The 27,235-nt window shown below is 55.9% G+C and overlaps 2 protein-coding genes and 1 pseudogene across 2 annotated transcripts in view; 1 reads left to right on the top strand and 2 right to left on the bottom strand.

Annotated features, from left to right (window-relative positions):
• CNGB1 (cyclic nucleotide gated channel beta 1) overlaps positions 1-27,235 on the top strand; it is a 113,097-nt gene that overhangs the window by 27,277 nt on the left and 58,585 nt on the right. The window contains 11 exon segments of the mRNA XM_021097533.1: positions 12,915-13,066; positions 15,014-15,071; positions 15,516-15,588; positions 16,621-16,744; positions 16,851-16,893; positions 17,025-17,133; positions 18,685-18,760; positions 18,999-19,038; positions 19,403-19,562; positions 20,909-20,984; positions 22,126-22,162. Coding sequence (XP_020953192.1) covers positions 12,923-13,066; positions 15,014-15,071; positions 15,516-15,588; positions 16,621-16,744; positions 16,851-16,893; positions 17,025-17,133; positions 18,685-18,760; positions 18,999-19,038; positions 19,403-19,562; positions 20,909-20,984; positions 22,126-22,162 — 940 coding nt within the window. The 5' untranslated portion in view covers positions 12,915-12,922.
• TEPP (testis, prostate and placenta expressed) lies at positions 373-6,081 on the bottom strand. The gene is given in 9 exon segments (NM_001129961.1): positions 373-420; positions 423-453; positions 1,607-1,639; positions 1,985-2,049; positions 2,217-2,278; positions 2,707-2,881; positions 3,144-3,205; positions 4,659-4,883; positions 6,016-6,081. Coding segments are annotated over 7 exon segments (651 nt in total). The 5' UTR covers positions 4,882-4,883; positions 6,016-6,081; the 3' UTR covers positions 373-420.
• LOC100514289 lies at positions 8,655-9,051 on the bottom strand (annotated as a pseudogene).

Raw genomic sequence — 27,235 nt, 5'->3', positions numbered from 1 at the left:
GGGCTACATGCAGGGAACAGGGGCACAAAGAAAACCTAATTCCTGGTCCTGCCTCTGCACCTCACCCTTGGCTGGGCGCTGGGGCTTAGACCCTGATTCTCTACCTGGGGCCACGAGACATCTTTCCCAGCACGAGCCCCTCCCTCCAGTCCTCCAGGGGTTGGCAGGAGGCAGCTAAGGGTAAGATATTCTGAGGTCCTGTGACTCCTACAGCCCCAGAAATACACACACACACACACACACACACACACACACACACACACACACACAGAGGTGTTGGTGCCTCCCTGTGGAGCATAAGGTTTATTTCCAGTCAGGCTGAACTCTTAAGGAGTTGGGTGCTGCCACCATATACTCTCCGTCTTGCTGGGGGCCTTGAGGTGGCACTGTCTGGCAGCCTGGGGGTCGACTCCTTTTCACGATTAATGCCAGGGGGTCAGGTAGTTCACACGACTGGGGAAAGAAACAAGGTTGAGATGAGGGCGTCCAGGGTGTCCTGGGGAAAAGCCAGGCTTTCCTTCTCGAGGACAAACCCACCTTCCTGCCCTCAAGGCTCTGAAAACACAGCTTCCAGCCTGCCTCTCAATGGCTCAAGAGCTTTTAATGGCTCCTTCTTTCCTTTAATATATTTTTGGCTGGTCTGTTGGACTTTCAAACCCCACTTTCAGTTTGCCTCATCTTTATATCCTGTGAGCTTTACTCAGTTTTCAGTCTTGTAGTGGACCCACTCTGGCAGACCTGATAGAGCAGCAGGAAACCAGAGAGCAGTTGCCTGTGTGCACAGGGTGGGTGAGAGGAGGCAGCCTTTCCATCAATAATTATAATGCAATAGTCTGCGGGCTCTAAGAGAGGGATGTGTGTGGGTTAGGGTTAGGGTTAGGGTTAGGGTTAGCGGGGCTCAGCTGGAGGGGAGAGGCAGAGGAAGGCCTCAGGGAAGATGGGACATCTGGGGTGGGCTTTAAAGAGGAAGGAGGAGTTTTTCAGGCAGAGAAGGAAGGATCATCTAGGAGCCGAAGAAGCACAAGCAAAGACGTGGAGGGCTTGGTTGTACTGGTGGTTTGGCTTGCACCCAGGAGTCTGGTACTGAAGTGCCTGAAGTGCAGGCAGTGGGGCTGGAGAGGTGGGAGATGGCCACATTATGATGGTGCTGGAGTAGCTTGCACTCTCCTGCTGGAAACGCTGGCCCCAGCCCTTACCGCCTTACCCACTTTCTGGAAGGCAAATGCTTGGATCTTTCCATCATATTTCTTATATACCTGTTTACTCTTCCAGCCCCTGTTCTTCTCCCAGGTAACAACCCTCCCATTCCCAATCCCCCAGCGCCAGTGGCCAAATCGGGTGGGATGTGCACTCAGCTCCCTCCACCTCCCCGTGGGCTGCGCTTTTGCCTGGCACGGATCTCACCAGAGCGAAGCCCTTTATGCCCCACGGACATCACCCAGTTGGGTACCAAACCCCTGGTGCCACCCTCGCGAGGCCCCGCGAGTGGAGAGGGGTCTGAGAACCGCCTGAGCCCTTGGGCCCTCCCTCGAGGGCGGATGCAGGGCGTGGCCAGATGTGGGGCAGGGGCAGGGTCACTTCCCCCAACCCTCATTTAGAGCCCTACCTGTACTTCGAGGAGAAGCGTCGGAAAGCATTACTGCAAAAGAGAAAGGAGAGTAAGGCCAAATGGACAAGGGTGACCCTCTCTGTGAAGAATCATGTTGCAAGGCACATCCCACCAGGATTATGCTGCACCTTCGCCCAACCTTAACGCTTCCGCTCTGAAAGGGTGGAGTTGCTAGGGGCTGGAGAGCAGGATGCTCCGTTTGGTAAGAATTAAACATTTGTTCATGTTGAAATTGCAATTTTCTTTTGGTGTATTGGAGCCAATCAATTCTTCCTAGGTGGCACATTTTCAAGGGCCACGAAACATGGTGAAAGCAGGCAAAACGCCACCCTCCTTCCTCCAGGTATGGGGTCCGGGGCTTGTGGGGTCACTTACAGGGAGTCGAAAGGCAGGGGTTTCTGTCCATAGCGGTCCAGGCTGGGATTCTGGTTAAGACAGAACTGGGGGTGGGGGCAGAAGGATGGGAGGGGGATCCTTTGAGCAGGGGGACATGGACTCCACTGCCCAAGCCCAACGGAGCGCTGACTGTCGGGGATCTTGGCCCTGGTCCCTGAGAAACCCCCACTCCCGCGCCCCCAGGAACAGGTGAGCAGGCAGCCCTTCCTACCCGCCAGTTCTGGGTCACCTCCGGCTTCAGGTACCGCACCGCGTAACCGCTGAAACTCTCGACTGCGAAGAGAGAGCCCATCTACGGCTCGCCGCCAGCCCGGAGCAAGCCCCGCCCCCGATCTTACCTGAGCCCCGCCCCTAGATCAAGCCACGCCCACGCTTGCTCCTAGAACCCGTCCCGCCTCCAGACCGAGCTCTGCTGGTCCCAGAAACAACGTGCTCTCCGCCTCCGCCACACAGACTCCCCCACGCTGGGACGTGGCCCCCGCCACCTCCCCGAGACAGGATCCGCTTCTTCGAACCTCAGTCTGTCTGGGTCCAGCGCGCTCTGAGTACTCCAGATGCTCCTAGCTTTCCCGCCCAGTCTTTGTCCGAGCCCACCCCTGAAGCTCCCCGCCCGCGGTCAGCACTCGGGGTCCCGGCTCCGGGGACCCAGCAGCTCGGTTAGCTCTCCCGCCCTAGGGCATCATCCGCGCCGGTAGACCGACCCCTCTTGCCGAGGCAGGGCAGCCTGAACTCGCCAGCAGAGGACACGAAGCGGGACCAGTCTTCGATGGCGCGCGTGAAGCGGGGCCAGTCGACCTGGCTGATGCCTGGCGCGATGGGCGCTAGCTTTCCCTCGCGGCACCTGTTTCGGACCCTCTGGCCAGTGGCCGTGATGTCCTGCCAAGACGAAGGGAGTCAGGGACCCGGGGTGGGGGGCAACTGAGACCACCCCTTAGGCGGGAACTGACACGCGGCTCATTTGGCTCGGGTGGGGTCCACAAGCCCCTGAAGGAGATCGGAAGAGAGCGGGGTCCCAAGCAGGCAGCTGAGGAAGTGCGCCGAGCGGAGCCCAGGACCCGAGATGCTTGGGCTGGGTGCACAGAGAACCTTCAGGCCATCTCCCCAGAGCAAACCCAGGCCAGGGGCAACGGATACTCACCAAGCTCTGCAGGGGTTTGTTGGGAACACCGAGCAGCGTGAAGTGGGCGTTGTCAAAGTCATCTGAAGGAGAAAGAGAAAGGGAGAAGAGGGCTCCACCAGAGGTCGCAGGCCCACACAGGAGAGGTTTTGTCCACAGAGCTCTAGAAAGTTTTTGAGGAGTTCCCATCGTGGCACAGTGGTTAACGAATCCGACTAGGAACCATGAAGTTGCGGGTTCGGTCCCTGCCCTTGCTCAGTGGGTTAACGATCCGGTGTTGCCGGGAGCTGTGGTGTAGGTTGCAGAGGAGGCTCGGATCCCCCGTTGCTGTGGCTGTGGTGTAGGACGGCAGCTGTAGCTCGGATTCGACCCCTAGCCTGGGAACCTCCATATGCTGTGGGAGTGGCCCAAAGAAAGTTTTTGAAATATTAGAAAACTTAAAATATATATATATATAAGATCAAGTAGATTCTAACAGCACACCCCTTACACCAGAATAAACTCCAAATAGATCAAAGATTTCAATGTAACAAAACGAGACCATAGAAGTACTAGGAGAAAAGATGTAATTTTCTTTATAATCTTGGGGTGGGGGAGTCTTTCATTCAAAATCAGGTAAAGAAAATACTGATAATTTGGACTACATGGAAATAAACACTGCATGGCAGCGTAAGCAAACACAAGGGAAGATGAATGGGAAAAAATATTTCCACTTATTTTGCAGATGAGGTGCAATTTCTCTAACGTTAAGAGAGCTCCTGCTGAATTCCCTGGTGGCGCACGAGGTTAAAGATCCAGCATTGTCACTGAAGTGGCTTGGGTCGATGCTGTGGCACAGGTTCAGTTCCTGGCTTGGGAACTTACCCGAGCCATGAGTGTCGAAAGAAAGAAAGAAAGAAAGAAAGAAAGAAAGAAAGAAAGAAAGAAAGAAAGAAAGAAAGAAAGAAAGAAAGAGTTCCTAGAAATCAAGTCGAAGTAAAATAAGACAAAATAGAAGAAAAGGAGAGAAAAAAATGGATAAACCATCTGCATAAGTGGTGTCCATAAGCTTCTCAGTTGATGCAGGGTTCTTCCTGGGCCCGAGTGGCCCTTTACCCCAAAGGCTCACATGCCACCTCTCATGACAAGTGTTCTCTTCCTTTTTTCAAAGGGAGAGATGATTGGGCAGAAGTTATTACTGCTCTTCTTCCTACTCTGCCTGCAACTGCTGACCTCTGCACAATTCTCTCTCCATTAATAATAATAATAACAACATTGTTGTTGAGCACATATTATGTGCTTTTCATGTCTTAAACTCATTTTAATCTCACAATAGCCCTGAGAGGCAGTCCCTGTTAGCATCACCATTTTACTGATAAGGAAACAGAGGCTCAGGCATGGAGGTTTCCCAGGCAGGAAGGAGCAGAGCTGGGACTAGTCCCTTTAGCTCTTTCACCTGCCACTCATGGCTCCTCCCTCTGAGATCTCTCTCCAAGCCACCTGTGCCATCCCCTAAGGCCCAGAAGGGCCATGCCAGTGGCGGCCAGGTGGCCTGACCTTTGCAGCAGTAGGTGGTGGACTGGCAGTGCTCGTCGGAGAGGCAGGCCCTGACGGAGTCCATGTCCATGCGGCGCAGGCTGGGCAGGGCTGGGTGGTAGAGCTGCTGCTTCACACTGGCCAGCTGGTTGCGCTGCCGCCCCATGGGCAGCAGGATGGCCGGGGACGCGTACACGTGCGTGGAGCCATCTTCCCAGGGCACCAGGTCTAGGATGCGGGCCATGGCTGGGGGGCAGAGACAGCCCAGGCGGGATATCCTTCAGTGTGGGAACACAACCTTGGCCAGTGCTGACTTGTCCATTCATCCAACACTTACTGAGCACCTACTGTGTGCCTGGAGCTGTGATGGAGTCGGGGACACACACACACACACACACACACACACACACACACACACACACACATGATGTGCTAAGGGCCGTGGCAGAGGTCAGTATGGGGGGGTGTCTGGGGAGGCTGGGGTTGGGGCATTCAGGGAATGTTCTAACAGACACGGCATTTGTGTCTCTTCTTCAGTAATAAGCAGGTGGGCTTAGAATTTAGCTCATTCTGCTTCTGGGTAACTAATTATGGACTTTGGGCCTGAGCTAAGGTATCTGGCATTTACTCAAAACTCTACAGGGAGACATAGAAAGGTTTTAAAGGGAGAGATGTGATAGATATGAATGAGAAATCTATGGCTGGTTCCCCAGAGCTTCCTTGTATTCATTTATCTATTTGGCTGTACTCTGAAGCAGGTGGAAGTTCCCAGCCCAGGGATCAAACCGCACCACAGCAATGACAACTGATGGATCCTAAACATAGGCCACCAGAAAAATACCCCCAATGCTTCCTTTTTTTTTTTAAAGGCCACAACTGCAGCATGTGGAAGTTCCCAGGCTATGGGTCAAATCGGAGCTGCGGCTGCTGGCTTATGTCATAGCCACAGCAACACGGTATCCAGAGCCACATCTGTGACCTCCACTACAGCTCATGGCAACACCGGATCCTTAACCCACTGAGCAAGGCCAGGGATTGAAACCATATCCTAATGGATACTAGTCGGGTTCATAACCTGCTGAGCCACAGTGGGAGCTCTGCCAACACTTCCCTTTAAATAGCAGATATTCCCAGAGCCTTTCGGTCATTTCAGCTTTAGTGAGAATTTGTTGAGTCAGGTTGCTTTCTTCCTGACCGCAGTTAGAGCTGAGAGATGGGGGCCGGCGGTAGGGAGGTGGGCAGGAAGAGAGAGGACCTTGGGCATGGAGGAGCAGGGACAGGGCATGCAGTGGAGGGGAAGCCGCCTCAGGGGCTGGGCCTGCATGGGGAGGGGCAGGGAAGTGGGCCATGGGGGGAGGAGCCCTTGCTCCTGACCCACCGTCGTGGGTACCTCACCGGCAGGCTGAGGGCCCGAGGTGCGCAGGCGTATGAGGATTTTCTGCTTTCTGACTGCTCAACAGGAAAAGCGGCAGGGAGATGGGCCGAGCCCCAGTGCCTTGTGAGACAGTAGGAGAATAATGGAACATTCTGCCGAGACAATGGCCATGGCAGGCTGATTGTGAGGGCACCAGCTCCCCGGCAACCCTGGCAATTGCGGGCTTCGAGAAGAGCCTGCTGCCAGGGGTCCTTGCACTAGCTCCCCTTTCAGACTTCCTGGAGGTGGCTGTCTCATGGGTCTCGGCACAGGCTGGGCATGTTGGGAAATGTTGGACAAGGAGCTGGGGCTCCCTGGGGGTGGCTATGCAGGGCTGGCCAGGGCTGGGCTGTGGGACCCTAGACGAGTTACTGGCTCTCTCTGGGCCTCAAAGTTCCGATCAGTGTTAGTCAGGGGCCCTGGGCCCTGCCATGAGGGGTGACTGTGAACTGGCAGGGGCCCTCCGCTCCTTGCAAGCCTCAGGGAAGAGGGCACTGCCCAGTCCTTGGGTCTCCAGAGGTGGAGATTACTGGCAGCCAGGATCCAGGGTCAGCATAAGGGGATCAGGGAGAGTGGTGGCCTCAGCAGGACAGGGATTAGCAGGTGATACTCCAGCCCCAGCCCCCTGCAGGCCTGCAGCCTCCCTCCCGCCTTCCCCAAAAGCAAGGTCATAACAGCCTCAGCCCAGCACCCTGAAGCCCTGGGGCCTGCCCACCATCATGGTCACAACCACTGGAGATGGACCCCCGGTGAGGAAACCCTGGGGAGGTTCTAACTTATTTGCATATATTGGCATATGCTTTGCATACACCTGCCCAAGTGTGGAGGCTGATGGGCCTTGGGACCTCAGGTAGGATTTGGCTCCCTAGTCGCTCCTCCTCCAGGGCTTCATCCAACCCCCAGAACAGCACCCCCACGTCCCACCCCTTAGAGAAAACTTTCTCAGGCTTGGCTTCATTCATCACCCCACTGCAATTCTTTTTTTTTTTTTTTAGCTTTTTTAAGGTTAAACAAAATATAACAAAACACAAGAAGTATATACATACATAACGTAACTCTTAATTGATGTGAGACCCCATGTAACTACCAGTCAGATCAAGACACGGGTGCAACTTTATCAGATGGTGAGGCAGTTTCTTCAACGTGAAACATAAATTTACCTTATGACCCAGCGTTTCTGCTCCTAGGAATCGTCCCAAGAGAAATGAAAATATATGTCCATACGAAGACGGGCGTGCAAACGTTCATAGCAGCATTATTTATAATAGTCGAAACGTGGAAACAAGTGTCCATTGACTCTTGGATGGATAAACAGACTGTGGTATAAACACAAAAACCCTCCATGTGTTATGCAATCCATTTGTATACAATGTCCAGAAAAGGCACATCTTTAAAGACAGGAAGCAAATTAGCTGTTGCCTGGGGCTGAATGAGGGGGCGATTCTAAACAAGCCTGAGGGGTCTTATCGGGGATGGAAATGTTCTAAAGCCAGGTGCCGCGAGTTGCATAGCTCGGTCAGTTTACTAAAAATTATGGAGTGGTACACTTAAAACAGCTGAATTTTATGGCATGTAAATAATACTACTTCAGGAGTTCCCGTTGTGGCGCAGTGGTTAACGAATCCGACTAGGAACCATGAGGTTGCAGGTTCGATCCCTGGCCTTACTCAATGGGTTAAGGATCCGGTGTTGCTGTGAGCTGTGGTGTAGGTCGCAGATGCGGCTCAGATCCCACATTCCTAGTCCCAACCCCGCAAGAAGTAACTCTTCTCCTGGCTGCACAGTATAACCATTGCTTTTTTTTATAGGTTTGCTACATACGTTTGCATCATAGACAAGACAGGCTAATTGTGCCCTTTGTGAGCTTTGTGTGCGTGGACCATTGGGGTCTTTTGAGTCCGACTTCTTTCCCTCTGTATATATGCACATGAGAGTCATCTAACTGGGTTGTGGCTGAGGGTTGTTCATTTTCCTCACCCTCGAGCCCATGATCCTCCACCCAGGGCCACCTGACTCTGCCCACTTCCCAGGGCTCCTCTGCCTCCAGGCTGCCAGGTCTGGGGGCGCGGGTCAGCCTCCACACCCACGGTGGTCCCGTGTGACCGCTCCTTCCCCCACACACTCACCCATGTCCTGGTTCTCCCGCTCCCTCCCCAGCTCCTCCGTTTCCTTTCCCAGCTTGTCATTTTCCCAGTCTCAAAATGTGCCAGAGGCCTCGGGTACCATATTTGGTCCTTCTCCTCTTTACGTTGGAGTCCATCAGTCCTGTAGCTTTGAGCATAATTTTCTTTCTTTCTTTTTTTTTTTTTTTTTGGTCTTTTTGCCTTTTCTAGGGCCGCTCCCATGGCATATGGAGGTTCAGGCTAGGGGTCTAATCAGAGATGTAGCCACTGTCCAACGCCAGAGCCACAGCAACGCGGGATCCGAGCCACATCTGCAACCTACACCACAGCTCATGGCAACGCCGGATCCTTAACCCACTGAGCGAGGCCAGGGATCGAACCCGAAACCTCATGGTTCCTAGTCGGATTCGTTAACCACTGCGCCACGACGGGAACTCCTGAGCATAATTTCCTTTTCTTTTCCGTATGATCTCCATTTTATTGTCTTTTGAAAGGATAGAATTCCTTTAGTCTCTAAGGACTCATCTCCTTACATGCACTTTGGTGGAGGTCGCAGGGCAGCACCTGTAGGTCTAAATCGGGGTGGAGGTGTTCGAACCTTCTGGGCTTCCCGAGAACGATTCCTGATTACCTTGCTGTGAATGGCACAACTCTCGCAATAATGTCGTTTCGCATACAGCTTGGGAAGCACATAGGCAGCGAAAACACTCACTTCAGAAATGACCCCGACCGCTGCGGCCTCTACAATATTTCGAATGATGAACTTCTCAATGGCCTTATCCTTGGGCATGCATCGGGCACAGTTGGTGCAGTGAATAGGCTGCATGTGGCCTCAACCCTTTTTGGCATGGCCATTGTTCCTTCTTTTCTTGGTCATCTTGGGAGTGACGTCGCTGGAGAGTCTTTTTCTGCTTTTTAGGGCCACACCTGCTACATGTGGAGGTTCCCAGGCTAGGGATCCCATCGGAGCTGTAGCTGCCAGCCTACACCACAGCCACCGCAATGCAGGATTCAAGCTGCCTCTGCGACCTACACCACAGCTCAGGGCAATGCTGGATCCTTAACCCATTGAGTGAGGCCAGGGATTGAACCTGCCTCTTCATGAATACTAGTTGGGTTTGTTTCCACTGCACCACAATGGGAATGCCTTTAAGCATCATTTTCAAGCGGAGTTGATGCCACCAAACTTTCTATCTCCAGTCCACTCTCCCAAACCCCAGATGAACCCCCCCACACACCTCTTGCCAGCTCTGGCACCTTTCCTCTTGGATGCCTGCTTGAAGGAGCAGGCGCAAGGCCACCTTGAGCTCTGCCACTGGCGTTTGACCTATTGTCACAGAGGACATTCTCCCACCCCAGTTGCCTTTTTTTGGTGGGGCGGGGTTTGCACATCAGAGGTCTGGCACGGGAAGGAGAGCCCAGGAGTCATCCAGTCACAAATTGGTTTATTCCTCCATTACCTTGTGACCAGTCCCTGCATCCACACCTGCCCCCTGCACAACAGCCCTGCAGATCGTGTCCGGCCCTGTCCTAAACCATCATGGGCTTCCATGGTCCATCGGCTAAAAGCCAATCTTCTGACCGACCGTGGCTTACAGGCCCTACATGATCTGTCCTGGATCCCATCTCCCACCACCCTCCCCTACATCTGCTAACACCCCAGCCCCCTCTCTGTTCTTCAGGTGCCTCCAAGCTCATTCCAACCTCAGGACTTTTATTTTAAACCATGATCCGGCGTGGTTGTGAGCTATGCTGTAGGTCACAGATGCGGTTCAGATCTGGCATTGCTGTGGCTGTAGTGTAGGCTGGCGGCTACGGCTCTGATTCGACCCCTAGCCCGGGAACCTCCATAGGCCGAGGGTGCGGCCCTAAAAAGACACACACATAAAAATTTACCTCCTCATAGAGGCACCTACTGCCCACCGCGTTATGCATGTCTCTGTCCCGTGTGTTTCTTTCACGGCACTCGGTATATTTGCAGTATGTCTTTATGCATCATCAGTCTTTTTGATTTCTGAATCCTGTGTTGGAGAGTAAGTTCTGTGAGGACAGGTCCTATGTCTGTCTTTCTCAATGTGCCAAGGCTGGCACTCTGCCTGGCATGTAGGCAAGCTGGGGAGATGTCGGGTCTCACGTTGAGTCCCTGCCCCTTCGCAGAACAGCCCACTGCCCCGCCCCCACCCGTGTCCTGTTGCCTCCTTGAGCCCCTTTAAACTGGGGCTCTGTCCTCTCCCTCTCTCCCCCGAGGGCGCCATCTCCCCTATAAGGTCCGGCCTGAGGTTGGGGGGCCGGATCAGAGGGTGTCCGTCATCGATCAGTCCTTGATCCTCCCTAAAGGCCCAGCCCTGGGGCCACAGCCTTTCTGCCGATGCCAAGACAAGGGCTGCTCAGGCCTTGCCCAGGCTGCCGGAGAGTCTGGGACAGAAGGACTCTGCTCGAGTCCCTGCTTTGGGGCTGGGGAGCTGGGGCGTGCCTCCTGCCACTGCTGACTGAGAGGTGACAAGCCACCTTGAAGAGTCTCCCAGAATCACTTGGGGACTCCAATCCATCATTCTCCCATCAGCCACTCTGTGGGTTGGCCAAGGTATGTGGGGAACCAGGTCCCCTGGCAGCTCATGGTGCCCCACACCAGGGCCATGTGGGGGCTCCTTCTCTGGGGCCCAGATCCCTGCTGGCCCCGGGGGTTGAGGGGTTGAGGCTCCCTCAGCATCCAATTCCTCTCTTCACCGCCACCTCCCCACCCTGTTGGGCACCTCCTAATCCTTTGCACACGGCCCCGGCTGCCGCCTGCCGCCAATTAATCCCCGCTCTGTGCGAGAGGCCGGCTGAGAGAAGAAGGAAGAGGCAGCTCCTGGCTGGAGGACGGGACGGCATCTGAGCAGGTAACTCAGGGTGAGGTGGAGGCTGGGTGGGACCCCTGCTGGGACCCCCTCTGTGCTGTCCTCCCAGCAAGGCACTTAGTTTGTTTGTTTGTTTGTTTTTGTCTTTTTGCTATTTCTTGGGCCGCTCCCGCGGCATATGGAGGTTCCCAGGCTAGGGGTCGAATCGGAGCTGTAGCCACCGGCCTACGCCAGAGCCACAGCAACGCGGGATCCGAGCCGCGTCTGCCACCTACACCACAGCTCACGGCAATGCCGGATCGTTAACCCACTGAGCAAGGGCAGGGACAGAACCGCAACCTCATGCTTCCTAGTTGGATTCGCTAACCACTGTGCCACGATGGGAACTCCCCAGCAAGGCACTTAGACACGGAGAAGCTGGCAGGGCTGGACATCTGAGCCTTCCCTCTTCCCCCGTGGGACTCACGACTTGGTGAATCATCAAGGCAGCTTGTGAAACGCACATTCCAGGTCCCTCAGTGGGTTTTCAGGGGCCTAGGAATCTGTATTTTTCCCTAGCTCCCCAGATGGTTTTGAAGGGCTGGTCTCCGAGCACCATCGTTGCCCTGGGCTGCCACTCCCAGGCCCCCCCTCCCCGCCTGAGCCTCCCTCGTCAATGTGGAATCAGAGGAAAGATAGGAGGGACCTTCGAGTGTCTCCTTCCAGGAGGAGAGGGCTGGGGAAGAAGGAAAACTGGGAGCGGGGAAGCCTTCCCTAGTCTTTTCCAGAAGGTTCACAAACACAAGCCAGAATTGCTGCCTACTAGGAAAGGGCTTACAGGACCGGCTGCAGAGGAAGCTCATCCTCGGCAAATGTCAGAACCACCAGAGTGGCTGTGGGACACCTGAGGTCAGGCAGACCTGCGTGCACATGCAGCTTGGCCACTTACTGGCTGTGTCGCTTTGGGCAAGTCTACTGACCTCTCTGTGCCACCCCTTCCTTAGCTGTAAAATAGTGATGAAAATGCCTATTTTACTGAGGCTGAGTAGGGGGAGGTGGTGAGAATAAGGATCAGGCGATCACGGCTGTGGGGCTGTCGGTGGCTGGCTGGGGACAGTGGAATCCGCCTTCCTAAACGCGCGGTCTTGGGCTCCACCAACCTTGGACATCAGTGTCTATACCCCCCACCCAACAAGGAAATGAAAGACCAAAGGGGTCATATCTGGCCGAAGGTCACATTTTCGGTGGCTGAGCCAGGCTGAGCTAGTGCTGCCCTAAAAAAGCAAAAAAATAAAAAGGGGGGGGGAGGGGGATGGCTCCATAATATTCCATTTTTGGATTATTACAATTTATTTAATCTACGCCTCTCTTACAAATGAGCAGTTAGATACTTTCCAATAACTGGTCTCCTACTGACGGGTTTGGATATGTTTTACCTTTTGCTCTAATGCTGTTGTGACCAGACTCTTTATACACGTGTGTGGGCTTGAATATTTCTATAAAGTGCATACCTGGAAGTGTAATTGCGAAAGTGTTTTTAAAGATGGTGAAAGATGGAGTTCCTGTTGTGGCTCAGTGGAAATGAATCCCACTAGCATCCATGAAGACGCAGGTTCGATCTCTGGCCTCGCTCAGTGGGTTAAAGACCTGGCGTTGCTGTGAGCTGTGGCGTAGGTGTCAGATGTGGCTCGGATCCCGCGTTGCTGTGGCTGTGGTGTAGGCCGGTGTGGTGCAGCTCCGATTCGACCCCTAGAGTGGGAACCTCCAGGTGCTGCAGGTGTGGCCCTAAAAAGAGAAAAATAAAAAATGAAAAAACAAAGATGGTGAAAGACGAGGGAAATGTGTAACCCACAAAAGCAGCCCACAAGTGGTGGGCAACTGTGAGCACTCCCGGGAGGCCTAAGGACTCTGTCCCTTACAGGTGTCAGGATGTTGAGCTGGGTCCAGAGGGTGCTGCCTCAGCCCCCGGGGAACCCTCGGAAGACCAGGAGAGAGGAGGCGGGGGTGGAACCAGAGCCAGAGCTGGAGCCTGAAACAGCCCCGGAGGAGACAGAGCTAGAGGAAGAGTCCCTGGTAAGAACTGGAGGGTGAGGAAGGCCAGGCTGGCCTTGCAGCTCAGAGAATTCCCGGCTTGGGTCAGCTGCCCCCATGGACCTGACCTCCCACGACGGAGAAACCTGGAGCCGGAAGGAAACCTGGGGGTCTCCTGGTTCCGTAAATGGCCAGGGAGTGAATGTCTTAGGCCTTGTAGGTCAGGCCAGCTCTGTTAATTCCTCAACTCTGCCACTGTAGTGTGAAAACAGCCACAGACAATATGTAAATGAATGAATGTCCGTGGCCGTGTCCCAATAAAACTTGATTTACGAAACAAGCCATAGGCTGGGTTTGGCCCACCGGCCCTTGGTTGCCATCCTTTAGAGTCTAGAACAGAGCTCCCCAAAGAGCCAGTCCATGAACTGTTTGTTACCGGTCCAAGATGAGGTCAGAAACTGGCCAGGTGTAAAGCCGCTGTGGAACTCAGTTCAGTTGGCATTTGTTTGGCAGTGAGACTCCCATGAGAAGGGAAGCAGTGGGTGGATACACAACCTGCCGCAGACGGCGTGATCACGTGGGCCGTTAAGTCCGCTGGTTGACACTGGTTCATGGGCCACACTTTGAGCATCCATGTGCTCCTTGTGCTCTGATGGTATATTTGTTCATGCGTGTGTGTTAGCAGAGTGTGCGCACACGAATACATGTGCTGACTCACAGCTGTGTGTGCACACATATGCACGCACATACATGCGTATGTGTATTCATGCGTATGTGCATTCGTGTGTCTGTAGTTTCATGTGTATGTGTGACATGCTAGTGTATTTAAGTGTGTTTCTGAGTCTGTGAGTGATTTCATGTGCATGTATGCACGTGTGCTCATGTTTGCTTATGTGTGTGTGCCTGTACAGACCTATTTGTATGTGCCTGCGTGTTTGTATAGATAAAGACTCTATGCTTCTGTGCCTGTGCGCACATCTGTGTATTTGTGTGTTGATGAACATATGATATATTTATGTTTGTGTGTCAGTGCGTATGCATATGTGTGTACCTGCCTATGTTTAGGTGACTGAGCATATACATGTCGTGTGCCTACGAATATCTGTGTACACAGGCAAACACATGCGTGTGCATATTCATGTTTGTGTGTCTGTGTCTGTACACTTGCAGGCATTTGCATATGTGTGGCTCTGTAGGCCTGCTGCACATGTGTATTTACACAAGTTGGCGTGTGCCTACATGCACATGTCCCTGTGGGGGACATGTGTGAACATGCAAATGTGTATCCCATGTGCTTTGTGTCTTACGTGTACACACCCACGAGTGAGGAGATGCATTTATTTTCGCATCAGCCCGTGTATATGTGCACGTGTGTATACACTGTGTCTTTGTGTTACTATCTGTATACACATGTGCTTATGTGTATGTGTAGATGTATGTGAGAGTGAGTGGATTAGTGTCCGCGTGCACTCATGCTAGTGTGTCTGTACACACGTGTGCTTGTCCATGCACACACGTGCACACAGCAGCAGGAGGCGCCGCTGCAGAGGCAGATGAGAGGCAGAGGCTCTGCAGGGGGTGGGAGGTTTGGTGCCCGAGACTGAGACGGAGACGGAACCCGCTGGCTGGGGCCTGGGGTGGGCCCCTCTCCCCTCCTCCTCCCCTCAGTCGCCCCAAGGCCTTTTAACTCTCTAAACTTCCTCCCTCCTTTCAGGCCACCGGAGGGGGCAGCATCCTAGGGGATGTGATAGGCCTGGAGGGCACCCTGTAGGAGGTGTGAGGGCCCAGTCCTGGATAAGGGGCCTCTGGGGCTGGGAAGGAGGACGTGTCCCAGGTGGAGGGAGAGGGCACCAGGATTTACAGAGGTAACTGTGAGAATAGAGCTGTTTGGTCCGGTGGGGCGTGGGGTGGGGTGGAGTCAGTCGTGAGTCTCGGCTGAAACAGGCTGATCTCACTGAGGCCTGACCCAGGTCTGTTTGAACCCTCCAGCCACCTGCGGAGCCCTCCAAGGGGACGGAAGAGGCTGCAGCTGATCAGGGCCCTCAGGGTGAGTGCTGGAAGCCCTCGGCTGGCGGGAAGTGTGGGGGACGGGTGGAGCCTTGTAGTGGTCCAGGAGGCTGGCAGGTCCACTTTACAGATGAAGAAACTGAGACTCAGAGGGAAGCCAAGGGCACTTTTTAGCTGAGCTGAGCTTGAACCCCAGGCTTCTGACTCCCTTAAGGTTCTCCCCTCTTTTCTGCTTCTGACTTGACCTCCCCAGTAGGGTAGAAATGGGCCCTTCTGGGAGTACCTGCTGTGGTGCAGCTGGTTAAGGATCTGGCGTTGCCACGGCTGCAGCTTGGATTCGATCCCTGGCCCCAGGAACTTCCATATGCCTCCAGTATAGCCCCCCACCCCCCCCAAAAAAAGAGAGAGGGAGAGAGAGAGAGAAAAGAAAAGAAATGGGCCCCTCTGAGGCTTCAGTGCTTAAGAATGGGGGACTCTTTTCCAGAAAGCCAGGAGGCTGCCCCTCCTCCGCCCACATCCCTCCAGGCTCAGGTCGCTGTGGTGCCCGAAGTGAACAGGTACCGTGCCACCCTCCCCTCACCCAGGGCCAGCCCCCCCGCCCAGCTAGGGAGCCACCGCGCTCTGCAGGCAGGTCTGCAGCCATGCCCAAGCAAAGGCCCAGGACTTCTTGGGAATTGGCTGAGGGGAGCTCCAGGCAGAAAGGGGGTTCTCCTGGGCCAAGTGGACCATATGACCAAGGGAAAAGGGGAGTGGGGACTGGAGGTTGGGTGAAACGCGGGGCCAGTGTGGCCAGAGCTTTGGATGTTCCCGATGGAGACAGAAATCCAGACTTTGCCATGAAATCCCCAGACAGCTCAAGCATTTTCTGCCCTTGGTGCTTGTCCAGGCGAGCGTGTCTGCGGCGGGGCTGGCCTCAGACAGTGGGTCTGTGACCCTCGAGTCTAGGCTGATCAGCCGCCGTCACAGGGGAACACCCTGCAGAAAACCCCCAACCCTTCCAGAGCACAAGACATGCCAAGGGCAGGAGGGGTCCCCCTGGAGCCAGGCTAAGGGGACAGCAGGGTGACGAGAGAGCAGCTCTTACTCACTATTTGACTGGGGGCGGGGGGGGGGGCAGGGGAAGTGTGCTGAGAATGGCATGGGGCATGCCTGGCCTCGCCAGGGGTTGGTGTCCCCCATTTTCCAGAGAAGAACTCAAAGCTGCAGGAGGGAGGTGATGTGTCTGAGGCGTCACTGTGGGGAAATAGAGGTTTGGGATTCAAACCAAGTTCCTTTTTTTTGGCTTTTTAGGGCCATACTCTTGGCATATGGAGGTTCCCAGGCTAGGGGTTGAATTGGAGCTGTTGCTGCCGGCCTATGCCACTGTCACAGTAACATGGGATCCCAGCCGCATCTGCGACCTACACCGAAGCTCAGGGCAACGCTGGATCCTTAACCCACTGAGTGAGGCCAGGGATCGAACCTGCGTCCTCATGGATGTTAGTCTGATTTGCTTCTGCTGAGCCACGACAGGAACTCCCAAACCAAGTTCTTTAGATGCTGTGGAGGGGCTGGGCATGTTGAGGGCAGACCGGGATCTCTGTCCACAGCGGTCCCAGCGGCTGGGTGTTGACCTGGCTCAGGAAGGGCGTGGAGAAGGTTGTCCCGCAGCCCGTCCACAACGGTGGCGGGTCCGCCCAGAGCACTGCTGCCTGCATGCAGGGTCCAGCTCAGGTACTGCCAGGGCTGGGAGCTGAGGCAGGTTGGGCAGGGAAGGGGCGGGAGGGAGGCTGTGTGCACCTGGACTCTCTGCCCATGTTGTGTCTGTCTGTCGCGGCAGGCAGGAGCGCAGATCCTTGGGCACTGCAGCACTGGGGGCTCAGGTAAGGCCAGGAGGCAGGTGGCTTCACACAGGGGGGTTGGGGCCTGTGGGGTCAGGTCCTGCATCCCGGAAAGAGTCCGCAGAGCCAGCGCCTCTCATCTGCCTGAGCCTGGGTTTGAACTTGGGCTTGAGTTGGGCTGACCGAGGGGGGTGTGGGGGCTCAGGGCAGCCTCTTGCTGCTGACCATCTTCCTTCCCTCTGCAGATGGTCCCCACGTGGTCCCCAGGGCCCAAGACGCTGGGTGAGTCCCCATCCCCGAGCCTCATCTGTAGTGTGTGGGGTGGGCTCTGGATCCACATCAGTGCGTGACCTTGAACATGCTTCATCTTTTCTGGACCTCACGTTTCTTGCCCACAAATGCGGACAATGGGCCCAGTGCTGCCTATGGCTTTCGGTGCTGATTACGGGGAGATCCCTGGTGGGGGCCGCCTTCCGAGGACGGGGAGGAGGTGCAGATGGGCTCCTTAGACAGAAGCTTTGTGTGGGGGGGCGCAGTGTGGAGCCCGGAGGCAGGGCCTGGGCCACTGCGATGCCTTACAGCTGGCAACAGCTTCAGACTTCTCGGAGCTGAGGGAGGGGGTGCAGGCTAGGCAGGGGGCCGTGGCAAATGGGGGAGCCCATGTCCCTCTCCAGGGAGGGGCCTCTGTCTTGCAGGAGTGCCAGCCCAGTGTGGCCAGATCCACCACTTCTTCAAGAGAAGCTCGAAATTTAGGTTTTTACGTAATCCTTGATTCGTAGATGTTGCCAATGCACGGAAAAGTTTTCAAAAACGCCGTGAGCCCCCACCCCCAATAAACCTGAAGCCTCCGGTGTGCCGCCTCGGCTGAAAATCCAGAGTCACACATTCATGTCCCTTCCTGCCTTAGACTGCGTGTCCTTGAGCACAGGGCCTGGTCCCCTGACACCCAGCACAGTACCTGCCCAGGGACGTGAGACTCAGATGAGATGAATGAATAGATGAATGAATGGATGAATATATACAATCACACACCCCATTCATTCATTCATTGCGCCAGCTTGCTCTTTATTTCTTTGTCCCCTGGAGGCTGCCCAGATCATAGGTCCCCAGGGCCACTCTGCTGACTTGTGAGACCAGTAAAGCGATTTAGGATGGAGGCATCCAGAGGATTTGCCAGCTTTCCTTTGGGCCAGATCTGGGGGAATGGGTTCCCCTGAGAGCATGGAGCTCCCTAAAGAGGATGGGGCTGCCTGGAGGCCTGGTGGGTCTGGGGACCCTGCCTTTGCCCCAGGGCCAGCTGCATGATTGGTGGGGCCTGGTGCAACATAAAAATGCAGGACTCCTTTAAAAAATATTAGAAGTTGCCACGCGCGTGTGGCCCTAAAAAGACAAAAGACCAAAAAAAAAAAAAAAAAAATTAGGAATTTAAGATGGTGACAACAGAGCATTAACCAAAAATGGGCCCTTCTAAGTTCGAGGCCCTGTGCAATGGCATTGCTCATGTACCCACGAAGCCAGACCTACCTGCCACAGTCATGGGGAGACAGGAATGCTGCATTCAGGTCCCCATGCAGCGCCTACTCTGGTCTGCTACCCGTGAGGCCAAGGCTGGGCCTGTGGCCCCAGAGCCTGTCCAACCCTCATTCAGAATTTGAGGTGGGTGGGCGTCCCCCCACCACCGGGGGCCCTTTAAAAGTATCCAGTTCAGGGTTCCCACTGGGCAGAGTGGGAGCCAAGGAAGGGCTGGTGGAGGCTTGTGACCGCAGCAGGTGGTTGGGACAGAGTATCTGGTCACTCCTGAGGTCGTTTGGCTGACTACTGGCCCCTCTGCAGACCCGGGCCCTGGCTGCTCAGGTGGTTCGAGCAGAATGTGGAGAAAATGCTGCCTCAGCCCCTGAAAACCTCTGAGGTGAGTCGAGGAAAAGGGGGGAGCGGGCAGCTGAGCACCTAGGAAGGGCCTACCTACTCCAGCAGGTGTGCCCCGACCCCGGGGCCCACGGAGGGTGCTCTCCTCCCTGGAGGGTGCTTGATGGGGAGGAGTGGCTGCATGATGGGCGGGGGATTCAGGGGAAGGGTGGGCCGGGTGGGCTGGCCAGGACCACCAGGGCCTTCCTCCTCTGTGACCTCACTTCCTGTTTACGGCCCAGGGCTGGAGAGACGAGTCTGCAGATGCCGCCTTGGGTCCAGGTACAGGGAGGGGAACTGGGAAGGGCTACCTGGGATGGTTACAGACTGGGCTGGGGATAATGGGCCCTGAAGGATGCTCGGGGAGGGGTTCAGGGCTTGCAGGGGATAGGAGGTTGTGAGAGCCCCGAAATCCTTCTCTAGTCCAGCCTGGGAGGCCCGTAGCCTGGGACAGCATTGCGGGGTCCTGGACAAGTCCCTCCTCGTCTCTGCACTTTGGCTCCAGTCTGTCTGATGAAGGGGTAGTTGGGGTGGTCCCAAGGGGCTCCTCAGTCACGTTGGCATCTTGAATTTGGCCCCCTGTGCCCTTGAGGGGTGACATGGAGCCATGCCATGTTCTCACCCTCCTGCCCTCCCTGCTGCCCAGAGCCCCCAGGACCCCCCTTGGAAATGAAGCCCACGCAGCAGGCCCAGGAGAGCCCCTCCCCGCCTGCTCCCTGCCCCCCAGAGCCTGAGGAGGAGCTGTTTCCAGACCCCCAGCCTGACATCCAGGCCTCCTCCCCGCCGCTGCCCGGGGACTCTGCCAGGTGAGCCCCCTAAACGCTTGGCCTCCCATGGGCAGCACGCTTGCACCTGGTCCCAGCCTAGCGTCCAACCTTCCCCAAAGGAGTCTTTTCAATGAGAAAAGTAACACATGCACCTGGGAGTAAATTCAAAGGGGTTTCTGGTGGCCCCTCCCCAGGCAATTGCATAAGCAGCTCCTCCTGCTCCACTTGCAGACAAGCGCTCAGCACGTTTTTCTTGAAAGGCACATACCTGCAGCAGCTGCCTGTGGATGCTGTTTCTCACTTTTTTTCACTTGAAAATCTATCTTAGAGGAGGTTTTTTTTTTATGTTTATTTTGAACACTCAATATTTTTAACAACTGCTGTTCTTATTTATTTATTTTGTCTTTTTTTTGTTTTAAGGGCCACACCCACGGCATATGGAGGTTCCCAGGCTAGGGCTTGAATCAGAGCTACAGTTCCCAGCCTATGCCACGGCCACAGGGGTGCAGGATCTGGGCTGTGTCTGTGACCTACACCACAGCTCATGGCAACACCGGATCCCTAACCCACTGAGCGGGGCCAGGGATCAAACCCGCATCCTCATGGATACTAGTCAGGTTCATTAACCACTGAGCCACGATGGGAACTCCAAGAGGAGGTTTTATACCTAGAGGTCTGCTCCATTCGTTCAGTGGCCACATAGGACTTTGGACTTCGTTACAGATGCACCAGATTTATTTAACCATTCATGGCCATTTAGGGTTGTTTCCACTCTTGTTGCAATGAAGAGCCTTATAGAGGCATCACTTCATTCACGTGCATGTAAATCAGAGGAAATGGAAATGTTGGTCCTTTTAAATTTGGGATAGAGACGTTCCCGTGGCTCAATGGTTAGTGAACCCGACTAGCATCCATGAGGACTCAGGTTCGATCCCTGGCCTCGCTCAGTGGGTTAAGGATCCGGCGTTGCCCTGAGCTGTGGTGTAGGTTGCCCTGAGCTGTAGGTGTATGGCCTGGATGTGGTATTGGTGTGACTGGTGTCAGCCGGCAGCTGTAGCTCTAATTCGACGCCTAGCCTGGGACCCTCAAAGTAAAATAAAATCGGAACAGGCACTGCTAAATGCCTAAATGCTCCTGCCCTGGCCATGTGAGGGCTTGCAATGCGCCTTGGGAGTGGGGGGCACTGAGTTACCTGCTAGAGTCTGAACAGTAGCCAGAGGCGCTCCTGGGGAGGCAGGGGATGGACAATGGTTTTGGGGACCAGGGACTTGGGTTCTAGTTTGCCTTCGGGCAGGCTTGCTTCCTGCCTTGGGAGGGATCTGACACTGGCCTCAGTTTCCCCACGAGGCCCCACCTGGACATGACCCACCCTCTCCCACTTGCAGGTTGGGGGCCTGGCTCCTGCACCGGCTGGAGATGGCCCTGCCACAGCCAGTGCTCCGCGGGAAGGCTGGGGAGCAGGTTGGTGCTGGGCTGTGGTTGTGGGGGACCTGGGTGGTGGCTGGAGGGGTCTTGGGAGCTTAGGCAAGGGTGGGGTGATCTCTGGGTGGGTGGATGGTGACAGGGGATGAAGAAAGCCTGCAGCGGGAGCTCAGCCCACCCAACCCTCCTGTCTGCGTGGCTCGCATTCATTCTACACACACTTCTCCACGCCCCCCTGCCAAGAGGTCACAGTCAGTGGGGAAGGTGCTTCCACGGGGTGCGGAGGAGGGGGCTCTCAGGAGCATCAAGGAAGACTTCCCAGTGGGGGTGGCCTGCAAACTGAGACCTGAAGGAGGAGGAGGAGCGTGGGTGAACGTGAAGCGGGTGGTGTGGGAAAGGCCCTCCAGGCAGAGGATCAGAATGTGCAAAGGCCCAGAGACAAGGCAGGCCCCGGGATGTTCTGGAAAGAAGTGGGGCTCGCGGGAAACCAGCGGGCCCTGTGCCTTCCTGACAACCCAGGGCTCCCACGTAGACCCTGTCACCCCTCCCTCTCCAAGAGACTGATACCTGGCCCTTCTTTCTTGGGGACTCCTGGACTTCTCCACAGAAGCACTTGGAACTGGGAGCTGGGAGGCCTGGATGGCAGTCCCTGCCGCAGTGGGAGGTGGACAGGAAGCTTCAGGGCCTTTTCCCTGTGGGCTGAGCCCTCAGGCTCGGTGCTCACGGCCTCTGTGGGGGCAGAGGAGGCACCGCTTTGGCGCATTTCAAGAGGGGGAAGGGCGTGTCCAGCCGTGGGCCGATCAGTGGATGAAGGTGTGCTCGCTGAATGCGGGTCCCCCAGGCCAGGGCTGGTAGGGCGAGGCCTTCAAGTCAAAGAAGCTATGAGAAAACCCTCCGGGGAAGGACGGGAGAGGGTTTCATATGTGGAGAACTGGCGAGGGGCATTCCAGGTGGGCCCCCAGCTTGGGCAAGGGAGCTGAGGGAGGACCAGGCAAGCCGTGACTGGGTAGGGGAGTGACCAGAGCAGCAGGTGACCTGAGGTGGGAGGGGAGAAGCAGGGTGGGACCTTCTGCAGTGACCTGATTGCCGTGAGGAGACCCTCCTGCCTTGTGGGTGCCTGGAGGGCTGATCGAAGCAGGGAGGCCCGTGAGGAGGTCACAGCAGTTTTTCCCCCATACAGGAGGCTGATTCCCCTGTGACGTGTGACGTGCAGACCAGTAAGTGACACGCTGGTGGGCCCTCGTGTGCATCTCCGTGGGGGTTGCCTGGTCTGAGTGCACAGGGGCAGTGGGGCTGTCCCTGTCCAGCCTGGACGCAGGGATGACGGGCTGGCCAGAGTCTCCAGATCTGGAACTGGGAGACCTCCAGGCTCTGCAGGTGCCGCCTCTGGTCAGCCTGGCCGGGTGATGGCCAGAGCCAGGCGGTGTCTGGAGGCCCCTTCTGGGGCCCCGGGGGGTCTGGGCACATAGGTGGTCCTGGGCCTGCCTTCCAGCTTCTATGCAGAGAAGGTAATTCTGAAGTCAAGTCCATTGGACACCCCCCCCCCACACTTCCTGCTAGGAGGTCCTGGAGAAAGCTCCCCACTGTCCCCCAAGGCAGCGCATTTTACTCAGCCAAGTCCCTGGTTGGGGGATGAAAGGGGAAGGCTGGGGTCTCTCTGGGGGATCTGGACCCCACAGGACTCAGCTTTCTTGAGCAGAGAGGGTGTCCCCTTGCCTGTGGGCTATGTGTTCTTTTACCCCAGCCCTGCACTAGGACTGGTGCCCAGACTGTGGTCAGGAGGGGAGGCTGGGGTCCAGTCCTGCTCTTCCTTCATGTCGTGGTGGTGCCTGGAGAAGCCTGTGCTGCGGGGGCCTTTGCTCATTCATTCATCCATCCATTCACACATGGCCACAGAGGGCTGCTGGGGGCCAGGCCTGTGACAAGCACTAGCAGCCAGCAGAGCAGCGTTCAGGCCCAGGGCAGTGGCTCTGTTCCATCCTGGACACAGGCCCACAGGGCGGGGTGGCCTCTGGCCTCTGCGGAGCCCGGGTTGGACAGAGTGGCTGTGGGAGGTGATGGGGGATGGTTTGTGATGACGTCATCATCGGGGGGCTCAGAGCAGGGCTCGCTCAGCCTGGAGCTCATGGCCAGCTGGCGGGCGGCGGGGCAGAGCAGGGGGCCCACGGCTGTTGGGGAAGGCGGAGGGGCAGAGATGTGCCCAAGTCACAGAGATGGTCGTTTTGGAGCAGTGATTAGAGACCCCTCGGCTCGGCAGCAGCTTGCAGACCAAGGTTAGAGAAACAGAAAACCTTCCCTGGAACAGAGACCTGTCCCCTCCCCCCGGCCAGGGCTGCTCTGAGGATGGTGCCCCGGCCCCCTTTCACCTTCCTCCCTGCTCCTCTGGAAGGAGACAGGGCACAGGCAGCTGTAGGCAGGTCCCCCGCCTGGCCGGGTGGCAGGGGCAGCCCCAGGGCAGACTCACCCCCTGGGGCTGGGAAGCAGCTGTGGCACTGCCATAACAAGGGACCATAAACAGATGCCTTCAAACAGCAGGAATGTATTTTCTCGCAGTTCAGGGGGCCAGAAACCCAAAACTGAGGTGTTGGCGGCTTGGATCCTCTTGAGTGGGAAACTCTGCTGGGCTTCTCTCCTGGCCGTGGTGGCTGCTGGCCATCCTCAGTGTCCCTTGGCATCTAGCTGCCCTCCCGTCTCTGCCTTTCCTCTGTGTCCATCACATCGCCCCCTCTGTCTTCTGTAAGGACACCAGTCATGGGATTTGGGGCCCACCCCAAATCCGGCGTGATCTCGTCTTGGGATCTTTAAGTGGTGACATCTGCAACGACTGTTTCCAATAAGATCACACTCACAGGTGTCAGGGGGTAGGACTGGATGTAGGACTTGAGGGGACCCCAAGGGGCTGAGGGGTGCATGTCCCTCCCCTGCTCCCCGCGCCGTCCCCCAGCCTCCGGGTCCTGTCCCGCACTCCTTCCCTCCGCCTGTCCATCCCGCCACCCACCCTTCTGTCTTCTCCTTTGTTTCAGGGGTGGCGGCAGCTGGAGGCCTCTGAAACAAAAGGGAAGGCAGCCTGGGAGAGTGCAGATGGACAGACGGACAGACGGATGGAAGGAGAGAAGGGTGCCCTGAAGAGAAGACCTGCGGGGGGGGGGACGCGGTGGCCACTGACGCCCCCTGACCCTCCTTAACCCCCTGCTTCCCTCCCAGGCAGGATCGGGGGAGCTGGTCCCAGCACTGCCTCTCAGGGACCGAGCCTGGCCCCTTTGCTAGACAGCAGGAGGACTTCCCACTGTGGGAAAGCCTGCGGGGACTCTCTTTGAGAGGATGCTTGCACTGCTCTCAGCGTGGCGCCTGGCACACTCGGTGCCCCCATGGGACAGTTTTTGCTAGAAGAGGATCTCCTTAGGCTTGACCGTGTTCTCACCCGCAGAGAGTCGGGGACCACTAGTGGACAGCAACAGATGCTTTCACTGGCATTAAAAAGCACGTGTTAGCACATCAAACCTGTGAACGAATACTCTCATTGCTTTGGGCAGGGCTGCCATGAGTACCTAGGTTCGGGAAGTGCGTGGATTAATATGGCCTGTGGGGGAGTTCCCGCTGTGGTACAGTGGGTTAAGGATCCAGTGTTGCCACAGCTGTAGCATAGGTCTCAGCTGCAGCTTGGACTTGACCCCTGGCCCAGGAACTTCCATATACTGGGGGTGCAGTTGAAAAGTGAAAACAACTCTCTGGCCTGTGGTATAGGGGTTGCTAAAGGAAAAGTTAGCCAGGGGTCCTGAGCTGGTTGCCCTTGGTCCCAGCTGGCCCAAAAATATCTTCACTGGGGGCAAGGAGTGATTTCAAAAATTAGAATTAGTTGTCAGGAGTTCCCATTTTGGCTCAGCGGGTTAAGAACCTGACATAGTCTCTGTGGGGACGCAGGGCTGATCCCTTGCCTTGCTCAGTGGGTTAAGGATCTGGCGTTGCCACAAGCTATGGCATAAGTTGCAGAGGTGACTTGGATTCATTGCTGTGGCTGTGGTGCAGGCAGGCAGCTGCCGCTCTGATTCAGCCCCTAGCCTGGGGACCTCCATATGGCACAGGTGTGGCCATAAAAGTAAATAAATAGAAATAGTGATCAACATTGTAACATCAGGTGGCTCTGCATAGAAAAATCTGGGTTCTCTTGACAACTGGAACAGTCTGGCCGTAATGGTTCCACACTGTTCTTGTGGCCTGTGGAGGACAGTCCGAAGGCAGGTGACACTCTCCACTTCACCATGTACGCCACCTCCCCAGCTACACAGGCCCCTGTGTTTGAAATTCATGAAATCTCAAACTGGCGGTGAGGGGAAGGCTCCCTGGTGGACAGAATAAAGTGAGCATATGCCTGGAGGCAGGTGGACAGGGAGAGTGGTGGGCCCTGCAGCTGATCTGGAGCCCAGTGTCCTTGATGCACAAGGGAAAACTAGAAAAGTTGGGGCCCGATGTAAGAGGACGAGGCTGTAGGCACTGGGGAGCCATCGAAGGTGGTTGATCAGGGGAGTGGCTTCGCCAAGATTACCCTGAGGCTAAGCAAACATTGGAGGTAGAGAAGGCAACCGAGGCAGGGATTCTTGGACCTCTGAGTCACATCTGAAGCATCTGGGAGCAGCTATGAAGAATGTCCCATCTTCAAACCTTCCAGTTTAGAGTTTGGGAGCCTGATGAGCTGCCTGTTCAAGAAAGCACCCTCCTCCCCAGATGATTCGGATGATGGGGTGGTGGCAAGGACCACACTTGGAGAAATACCCAGTTAGTGAGAGGTTAGTCTTTCAGGGGCCGGGGGTGTGGGGGGGAAGATGTGGGTCTGGACCAGGGAGAGGCAGAGGGAGCAGGTGTCGTGACAGGGAGGAGGGGCTTTGCCGTCAAGGCCTGGGCCTTGCCAGCAACCCAGGGCCTGGGTCGGGGCCTTGGCCTAGAGTCCATGCCTCTGGCTCCCTGTCTCCTGGTCCTAGAAACAGCAGCTCCCTCCCTGGGTAGGGCTGTTGACTGCACTGCTGGAGCCAGAACCCATTCAGCTGCCCCGAGGGTCATCCTGGGCCAGCAGAGGGGATGCTGTGCAGGAGGGGGGTGTGCCCGCAAGGGACTCCAAGGTTAAGCTGAAGCCCCGGATGGAGCAGTGGCTTCTATGTGAGTTCGAGCACCCATGGGGCTTTGTGGCCCCATCTGTGACCTGGGGACCTGGGTGGACCCTGGAAAAGGCCAGGAGAGCTGTGAGATGCCTGTGGGGAGGGCTCGGTGCTCCATAGGTGAGACAGGCCTCCTTCACCTGCCTGCTCGGGGCCCTGCCCCGGGGTCGTACCCCAAGACTGCTGGTGACCTCAGGCATCATCGTCTTATTTGGCTCTAAAGTGGGGACAGGCCTTGCACAGAGATGAAAGGAGGAAGTACTTGTAAAATGCTTGCTAACTAATTAGTACCTAAAAAGAAGGGGTTAATGAGAAGGAAAGTGAGGGGGTAGCAAGGACCGCATGAGTGCCTCAGGCTTCGGGGCACCAGACCCCCATCTCATTCAGCACCCGTTATGGAGTGGCTGCCAGTGTTTGGCTGGCACTCCTGAGGCATGTTTGTCACCTGGGATGGCACCAGGGAAATGAGTCAGGGGACCTGGCACTGCCTCCGGCATCCTGTGTGGCCTTGGACAAGTCACTCAGGCTCTCTGGTCTATAAAATGGGGAGAGTACCATTCTTACCTGGCAGAGTTGCCATGAAGGCTCCTGAGCTATTCTGACTCCTGAGTGTCCCCTGGATGTCACACAGGAGTTTTACCCTCAGGGGCTGATTGGGATGGAGATGCTGCGCCATTGCCAGGTGGCAACAGAATGACTCATATACGCGACACGTATGTCCCACACTGGATTCAGGGCCACAGCTGGAGGATCCTCCCTGAGCAAACGCTGGGGCTGCTTATAGGGATGGGGAGCTGGGACTGTAGTTCAGGTTGTGCATGGGGGGCTTCCCTGGAGGGGAGGCAGGTGCCTCCTCTGAGAGGCAGGGTGACATGGGTACCTGGAAGCCCGGAGGCAGGAGCGGCGAGTTAGGTGACTCTTGGAAGGCAGATAGCCCCATGCCTGGACCTAGGGGGTCATCCCGTAAAAGAAATTGTTAACCTGTGTCTCAATTTGCTTGTCTGTAAAATGGGGACTAAAATTAAAAAAGAAAAATAGGAATAATAGTTATCCCCATTTCAGGAGTTCCCACTGTGGCACAGTGGGTTCAGAATCTGACTGCAGCAGCTTAGGTCGCTGTGGCACCATGGGTTTGATCCC

This window comes from Sus scrofa, chromosome 6 (assembly GCF_000003025.6).
Source record: "Sus scrofa isolate TJ Tabasco breed Duroc chromosome 6, Sscrofa11.1, whole genome shotgun sequence".
Taxonomy (NCBI): Eukaryota; Metazoa; Chordata; class Mammalia; order Artiodactyla; family Suidae; genus Sus; species Sus scrofa.
This window is presented reverse-complemented; position numbering and strand designations above follow the sequence as displayed.